Genomic DNA, 9,306 nt, shown 5'->3' with positions numbered 1-9,306 from the left:
TTACCTGAATAAATAAAAAACGTTTTTAGTTAAATAGCATTTTTGGGGTAATTATTCTTCTCTGAAAAGTAAACGAATGTATCTTCTAGCGCTCAATAATGTTGGGCTCTTTAACCTTTGCAGACCATTTGAATCAAGAATGGTAAAAACATATAACACACTACAGGAATTGGTAAACTATAAAAAACATTAAAAGTTTTGTAAGTTCGACATTATTTGCCCACAATAAAATTGAAAAAAAATCAAAAGTCACACACAGACAGACCTAAAGTGACACTCACCTTTACCAGAGTCTGTTCCATAACGAGAAGACCGTCGGTAGATAAGCAGCAGATAGATGACGTCAGCAGATAAACAGAGAAGTGTTTGAGTTACAGCTGTCATGTGAGGGTTCAGGCTCTGTCTAACCCCTCCCCCTCCCAGGGTCTGCTGTCAGAAATACAACTTCACATATACGTCACTACGCCTTCCAGCTTCCCATGTTAAACATCCAAGTATTCATTTACAACTTGAGTTCCCGTGTTTAAGAGAAGTGCTGTGATATGAGGAAGGGGCGGCACAAACCCTAACCCGAAAGTGAGAATGTGTGAAAGAGTCAACAAGCATGTAAAACATTTCAAGTAAGAGGAGAAAGAGCATCATGGATTTGAGAAACGAACAGGATGAGGCGAAAAGAGAAACACCTGCAGGTTAGTTTTAAGAACATTTTTAACCTAAATGAATAATATTTTTCTATTTTTTATGAAGTGTTTGATTAAAATTCAAAGACAAACATCACACTTCAGAAAACCTTGACTTTTTCAGGATGCATAGGAAGATGAAACTCACCATGTGGGGAAACATTGAATTATTTAAATGATAATGGTTCCTCAATTTGAATGATCCTTCCCTAAAAACGTATTTTTCTAAGAAATGTGATGATGTGAAGTGGGATAGACGATGTGAGAGATAATCATTTACCTTTTTTAAGTAGAAAAATGTAGTAGTAGTATATATAGTGGTGTTCATCATACAATCCTGTCAAAGTACTATCTCAATCGGCTAGTAATATTAGAAACCTAGTTAATTTACACAAAATGACAAAAAATAAACGTTGTGTGGAAAGGCCATTTTTGGAAGTATCTACAGATAAGAAGTTGTGATATACCAAAGTCTTTTAGGTATATCACAAAGCCCCCCTACATACAGTATGTGCATAAAAGCCAATATGGCTAGTCACCCGCATCTTTCTTATATTAAACCAACAACTTCCTGCCTAATGATTCTGTTAAAATGAATAGTATGTATCAGAGGAACTAGAAGAAATATAGTGAGATAAACACATTTTCTAAAATTGTTACCGGACGTGTAAAATGTGTGAAAGACAGAGGGTAAAGCTCACAACATGCATTGAGTTTCATGTAAAACGATATTTTGTGTTGGAAATGTAAAACTGAAATAAGAACTTTCTTACATTAAAAACCAGGTTTTAGAAATGTTGCCCTGTTGGTTTGGTCCAAAAATATCTTTAAGACTATTATTGCCCTTTTTTCAGGAAATTTTCACTTTATTCTGCGAGGGTCTAAAGACAGAGGGTGTCATATCTGTGCTCACTGTCCAGCCCATAGACAAATGTGTAGTTTGTGAGATTGGGTTATATCACATTTGGCTGATTGATTGAAATATGTGTTTATTGGGGGGCGCTCTCATAACCAAAGGAAACACGTTTTAGTAGAATACGTAGCAATGAGGAGGAACGGTTTTTCTACCTACATCTCCTCTGTGATCCTTAAGTTAACTCACACATATTTGTATCAAACAGATTTTTTATTTTTTTTTAATGTTTATACATACTAGATTTATGTATTGTAGTCATAACATAAAAAGAAAGTGTGCCATGTTGGAAATAACACAACATATATATATTACAAAACAGTTTGACCTTATCTGTATCTGCATCACAGTTAGACATTGTTATACTGTCAAACTCATCAGTACTTTGCATAACAGCCCATTAACCTCACCCAGTTAAATGCTGGACAATAGCAAGCTGACATTTTCTTCTGGTTAAAAGTCCAAGTTTACTTCTCGGAGAAAGTGTCCAAGTTTTATCTTAATGGGTGTCAGAGGTCAAACAGTGAAGCCACAGGAAGGTCATAGTATGATGTGTTTTAGTGCTCAAGTCATTGGTTAACAGGTTTATGTATATCCTACGTTTAGTCATTTTACATTGTAAGATAAAATAAGATGGACTTTTATTAATCCCCGTGGGGAAATTGTTTCTCTGCATTTGACCCATCCTGGTGTTGGTCTTGCCGGGACTTGAACTGGTGACCTTTCAGTTGCCAAGCCAAATCCCTCAACTTCGCCACCACCGCCCTAAGATAACCCTTCTTGTTGACAATGACGATTTCAGAAAAACGTCTGCTTACATGACATTTAAGTTTCATGATTGTTAATTGTTTTACTCCACAGTTGCAGGATGCTGTCACACTTGTCAACTGACAACTCGTGTGGCTGTTGTTATGGCAACATCAATTGTGGTGATAGGACTTCTAATGGGTTTGGTATTATTTGGTGAGTATAAATGTAAAAATAATACATGTTATATACATTGATCCTATTTGTGCCCGCATAAATACAAATAATTTAGGACTACAGTTTATTTTACATTTCATTATTTTCAAACCATAATAAGTCAGATATCAGGTATATGAATACAGTTTAAAAATAACTCATATTGAAACATTGAAACATTTATTTTTTGATAATAAAGCGGGGCATCAACATATATTTCCTGTTATTACTATACTTGCCATCATAGAAATGACAAACCATCTTCAAATACACTGCATCAAGTTATGTTTATTGGCCAGTCACGTGGACAAGAGCACCAGAAGTGGATCAGACCGCCAAAACGTCGGGCCATGAGCTGACGGAGAGGCTGCAGCAGTGCCAAAGAGACCGCCAGGAAGTGAACCTGATGCTCCACACCGTAACTCAAGGTGATTTATATTCTCTTCTCTGATGCCAACATCTCACATCCTGCCCATGTGACTTCTCAAAGTGTGCGGGTGCAGTCGTAAACACTTACAGGACATTAAGATAGCACATCTTTGATTGATGACAGTGGTGAAAGCTCTCATGACATCTTGGTATGTTGAGTTGTATTAACCGGTGTGTTGAATGCATTCAGATCAGCGTGTGCGTCCTGCTGTGTGTGTAGACCCCAGGTGCAGTGTGTGTCCTGACGGCTGGCTGTGGTGGGGGGGTCACTGCTACTTCTTCTCAGTGGGACAGCAAGATGATCGTAGCTGGATAGAGAGCTCAGAGTTCTGCCTGCAGCTCAACAGCAGCCTGGCCGTCATCAGAGACCCCGCAGAGATGGTAACAACACAAACACAGAGATAACATCAGGGAGCGTTTCTGGATATAAAGTCATCTTAATGTCTTTTATTCTTTAGGAGTTTATCCAAGGTGTGATGAGCCGGTTCCCCCTCTTTCCCTTCCTGTGGGTGGGACTGACGGACGCTCAGCAGGAGGGGCTGTGGCTGTGGGGGGACGGGGGGGACGTCCAGCAATACATGCCGTAAGTCCAGATTCAGATGGTAACGGGTCAAAGGTTTTAAATGTGGAACATCTGCTTATAAAGGCAACATAACAGATAAATGGGAGAGGTCAGTATTTATGGATAGATGAGGATGCTCTTGCTTTATTTGTGAAGCAGCAGACACCAGAAGTATTATTCTACACTTCTAATGATACTTCGTAAATTAAAGCATCATTTTCATAATATGGACATTGCAGTTGAAGCTGTGGTGACCAAGATGTGCTTACTATGATCAAGTGATCAAGGAATGCAAAAAGATATTTGTTGATCTATTAAATAATAATATTTATTTATCCAATTTCAAACCGACAATAATGTTCGTGAAGAAGCAGTAGAGAAAGAGCATTTTATATTTATTCCACGGTTCATTTCAACATCCTAGCCAGGTGAAACACACATGAGTATTATGTATACCGTAGGAAACAAAAATACGACAAAAAAACCCATCAAAATCATTGTATGTGTTTCTAGTTAATAAATCATTCAAACCAAAGAACATTTTCATTAATTTCCTTTTGAAACATGTTTTTTTTTCTGTAAACAAAGTGGACCAAAAGGCATTTCTGCAAGTTCAGCTGACCTGTTGTACACGATTCTAAGTATTAGATGAAATATCTCTTTTAGGAATTATGAAAAAATACAGACCTGTAAAATAACTTAAAAATAAAATGAAGCTGAGACTAAATAGCAAAATAAGGACCTTTCGTTTGGCTCTTAAATCAAATGTATAGTCCAATAGGTCGATATGTGGATAACAAATGATTTTATATATTCTTGGAGAATAACACTCACTTCATACATTTTAATGAAATATGTGTATTATTACAATATATACATATAAACAAGCATTTACATATAAACACTGAAATACAACTGATTGTATTTGTTTACATTTGAGTATTTATTCACATACTCTAAGTTTGTTACCACAGATAATCTTTTGGATAAAAATGCAACATGTCCCCCTTTGTCCCTTTGCAGGGTGACGGTGGAGTGGGATGCTGAAGACAGGGACTGTGCAGACCTGCGGGGGGGCGGCAGTCTCTTTGCCTCCAGCTGTGAGGCTTACGGACCCTGGGCTTGTAAGAGAGGCTCCTGACACACATGTAAACACATTTTACATTTATTTAAAATATAAAACATTTGAATAAATATAAATTGTCATGCAAAGAGAAGAACATCAACATTGTAATAGGTTCAAGTAAAATGTACAAAGATTTACATTGATGTCAGAGATATGAATGAAAAATTACAGTATGTATATAAATATTCATTGCATTTCTAAAAGTGCATTATAAAGTGCATAGATATGGGATGTGGGATCTTTCATGTCCACACATAAATAAGGAAATTCTGAACAAATTAAATGTAATTTTCCAAATATTCCATGGTTTAAAATAAATACTTTACACAAAGTTTCGTTTCAATGTTTTTGTTTCTGACCGTCTGATCAAAATCTCCACTTATGTCATTGCAGATTTTTCTAATGCTATAATCAGATAAATCTATTTACAGCATCATGAGCACTTTGATATAGATCAGTCGTAGTTTGCGTATCACTATTTGACAGCAACTATTTAAAGCAACATAGAAGGTCAATCAAATCCCCCCCAAAAAACCAACTTTTCCATTAAGTTACAATGAATCCACCAAAGAAGCTCTCCCAGTAGCTGTATTATGGACGATCCTCAGCACAGTGCGGCCCCCCAGCGGGGCGAACAGAGGGTACAGCTTCCCCCTGAAGCTCCCAGTGAAGGTGTAGATGTGGGTCTTTTTCTCTGCGTTGTAGAAGGAGATCTGGCCCTCCTCATAGTCTAAGTACACCCCCATCCGTTTGGGCACCATGCCGACGGGCAGAGCGCTCTCCGGCTTGGTGCAGGCGTAGAAGTTGTTGTTGCTGCGCCACAGGACCCAGTAGCCCTCCTTGGGGGTCATGGGGAACCGGCCGAGACGCTTGGAGTCTGCGGTGGTCACTCCGAGACGCCAGAAGCCATTTTTGGATATGTCCACCTCCCAGTAGTGGCGCCCGCTGCTGAAGCCCTCCCACCCCAACACGCAGGGCCAGCTGTCGAAGCGCTGGGGGCTGAAAGGCAGCTCGGCCTCAGAAAGACCCTCCTGGACCTGGTCCTCCGACATGTGCAGCCAGGGGTGGTTGGTCATGGGGTCCAGGATCACATCAGCTGTTAGGGAACAGAGAAAGCATGAGGTTGTTGTCAAATAAGTGTTGTTATACAAGACAAGATAAGATGAATAAGGGTTGGTCTTACCTGCTGCGCTGCAAATCCAATTCCAGACTGCAAACAAAGACATGTATGTTATTGAATGTGCAGTGGATAAACAACAACAAACGTGTTAATTAAATGCTGTGATTTACAGAGGATGGGATAAAAGGTGTTTCACAATACACTTACTAATTCTTTTTCTCAGCGTTATTTTTTAACTTGCCTGATCATTTTCCTTTAAAATACTCTTTAGGCCTCTACAATTTATTCTAAAAAGGACAATCCATTTTTATGTGTACTAGTCACACCTTATACAAGACAAACTGTGTTGAGTTGCTGAAAAGAGAAATAGCTTTTTATTAAATGATCAAAACCTCCACCGTCTTAATCACATCAGAATAATATATTGATCGTACTTTGGGCAAACCTTTGTCCTTTTTCAAACAAAGAGTCAAATGATTATACAATTATTTTAATCCACACCTGAGTTGGGGATGTATCTTGAAATCCCAGCTTTCCAGGTCCTTTGTTTTGCCAGTAACCATAGCTGTGGAATCATTTTCTGAAATGGGAAAACAAAAAGGTAAAAATCACTTTTTTCCACAAGAGCAACATTTTCATTTATCACCATGAATCATGTTAATGTATGTGATGTACCAGTGCTTCCTGTTAGCACTTTGCTACGTTTGGCTGACTGTGGTGATGACCCTGGCTTTATGAGGGCAGTAATGCAAAATAGACCAGAGCATGCACCCAGTGGCGGTTCTAGACCAATTTGACTGGGGGGGCCAGGCTGGGGCCAGTTATTTTCTGAGGGGGGCGCAATAAATGCAGGACGAAAAAGACAAAGACATTATGAAGTAATTGTGCATAAGAAAACAATGCAATACAGTTATTGGTATTTGTTTCAGTACATATTTATTTCAGATACTTAGTTAGTTTGTACGCTCCAACCTTTTTTAGGATGAGAGCTACTTTCAAAAAATAAAACAAGTCGGGGGCTACTTTTACTCCTTTTTTTTGTTTTTTGCAGTGTATATATTTAGCACATTTTTACATTATTATATGCTGACCTTTAACCTTTGTGTGCTGTTTGGGTCTGTGGGACCAGTTTGCAGTGTTTACTCAAATAACATGCATGCACTTTAATTATTTTAACCTGATTTATTTGGGGGGTGGACCTCACATCCTCTAGGGGGGTCCGGGGGCATGCACAACCTGGGAAGATTTTTTTTAAATGTTGAAGTTAAATGCATCAATCTGGTGCACTTTGAGCACAACATGAATTTATGGATACAGCTCTCAAGACTCATATGAAAGGGAGCTGTATACTTTTCAATAATCCAAACATCTTTAGAATATTATCACAACCAATAACAAATAATTTAAANACTCTGCCCAGCTCCTCGCTCGGCACACCACAACTCTGCAGACACAAACACTCAGTCAGCTTCGAGAGTTGGCATTGTTTTCCCCTTAAAAACCACGCATTCTTACATACTGCCTAGTGCCTACTGTAAAGAGAGTAAAACTAAGTCATTTCCCTTCATGCGCTTACAATTCCCAACTGAGATACACTTGGTANNNATCACTCCCCTTTTAAACTGTTGCAAGAACATGATTGGTCGATATTCATTGTGGGGGGAGAAGGGGTGTTAGATAGATATAGAGTTGTAGTAAGTAGATAGAGTTCGCTATGATTGAGGTTTCGTTAATGCATAGGGTAGATTATTTTAATTACATTTCCTTTGTAAAAAAAAATATTTTTACATTTTGGATTTGCTTGGCGAGCTACTTATTGAGGGCTTGCGAGCTACCGGTAGCTCGTGATCGACGTGTTGGAGACCCCTGCTCTAATGGGTCCCACTAGATTGACAAATAGCGTTAGTTACGCCTATTCCGTCAGCCAAGAAATCGTTTAATCCTAAACTTTTTTTCATTTTTTTTTCAGGGGGGCCACAGGGGGGTCCAAAGTCTGTTTTAGACGAGCACTGGCCCCCCCTGCCCCCCCCCCCCCCTAGAACCGCCTCTGCATGCACCAGTAGTCAACGGTCATTTTCAAGTTCCTCATTGTATTCTGTGCCTCTACTGTGACATTTTTGCAGACCATTTACATAAACAACCCTATATAACACACTACAGGGAAGGGACACCCCAGAGAAAGCATAATATAAACATAAATAGAGAAAATGCAGTTTATTGTTGCTGCAGGTATAGTGGAAATTCCCGTTTTCAAGCATGAAAGAAAGTAAAACTGGACTCTAATTGCGATATAGTCCTTCAAACTTCAATAAAATAACTTTGGCCTGTATACCGCACCTTCATCTGCGTGTGAGATGAAAACTGAGCAGATAAACGCTTAGTTATTAAGGACATTTATTGTGGAAGTCAGGGTCATATAAGCCAAATCACCGAGTGCATTTATTGATGCTCTGCACACATTCAGAGAGCAGGGTTCACTTTAACCACATGTTATGTCATGTTGCTTCATGTCACACACGTAGCCAAGCCAATTATTCGTTTTATGGTCAGATTAAATGTTGGTTTCTATTTCATTTCAGCCTTCACAGAAACAACGCAATGTTATGGCAGAAATGTTCTCACCGTGCTGTCTTCTCTGAGCAGGGACCAGGTGATGAACTCCAGCAGAGGAAGCAGGTTCCCCAGACGCTTCTTCTTCAGGCCGAGCTGACTCAGCACTCTGCCCAGCTCCTCGCTCGGCACACCACAACTCTGCAGACACAAACACTCAGTCAGCTTCGAGAGTTGGCATTGTTTTCCCCTTAAAAACCACGCATTCTTACATACTGCCTACCAGGGCCGGCCCTAGACATTTTGGTGACCTAGGCGAGATTATGATTTGGTGCCCCCCCCCCCTCCAAGCAAGACACAATAGAATATAGAAAGAATAAATGAAAAATCTCTGCAAATGACCAATATACTACAAACACTGAAACGTATTGACATGTTGGTTATATAAATAAAGAAGGTTTGAAATTCATATTCATTATTGTATGAACATGTTTTAATTGGCGGGTGGACGTCACATCCAAAAGAAATTTAACATTTTAAAGTAAAATGCTTCAATCTGGTGCACTTTGAGCAGAATAGGGGATACAACTCTAAACACCCATATGAAAAAGATCGGTTTGCATTTTAATAATCAAATAAGTATGTGAACATAACCAATAACCTACCATAGCCAATAACAAATAAATGTAAAGTATTTTATTTTTGTTGTTCAAATTCAATTATTAATGTAAATGCATTACATCAAGGGCAGACTATTAGGCAGAATACAAATTAAAAAATAATATATATTTTTTTTTATTATAATTTTTTTTCTTCCATTGCAGCGCCCCTCCAGATCTGGCGCCCTAGGCGACCGGCTAGTTCGCCAGTGCCTAGGGCCGGCCCTGATTGTATGCAAAGGATTTTACAGTTTTTACCCTTAGAGTTAGAGAAATACGTTGTTTCTGCTACATAACAAAAAAA

At 38.9% G+C, this 9,306-nt stretch overlaps 1 protein-coding gene across 1 annotated transcript in view; it reads right to left on the bottom strand.

Annotated features, from left to right (window-relative positions):
- Positions 1-5,054: 5,054 nt before the first annotated feature.
- Positions 5,055-9,306, bottom strand: part of LOC104945450 (nuclear factor 7, brain) — a 7,517-nt gene continuing 3,265 nt past the window's right edge. The window contains exons 6-9 of the mRNA XM_010771122.1: positions 8,416-8,544; positions 6,295-6,373; positions 5,857-5,883; positions 5,055-5,769 (exon numbers count right to left, since the gene is read on the bottom strand). Coding sequence (XP_010769424.1) covers positions 5,225-5,769; positions 5,857-5,883; positions 6,295-6,373; positions 8,416-8,544 — 780 coding nt within the window. The 3' untranslated portion in view covers positions 5,055-5,224. The remainder of the gene's footprint in view (positions 5,770-5,856; positions 5,884-6,294; positions 6,374-8,415; positions 8,545-9,306) is intronic.

The sequence above is a fragment of the Notothenia coriiceps genome, unplaced genomic scaffold (genome assembly GCF_000735185.1).
Source record: "Notothenia coriiceps isolate Sejong01 unplaced genomic scaffold, NC01 NC01_scaffold00009652, whole genome shotgun sequence".
In the NCBI taxonomy this organism is placed as follows: domain Eukaryota; kingdom Metazoa; phylum Chordata; class Actinopteri; order Perciformes; family Nototheniidae; genus Notothenia; species Notothenia coriiceps.
The sequence above is the reverse complement of the archived record's forward strand: the minus strand, read 5'-3'. Positions and strand labels throughout refer to the sequence as shown.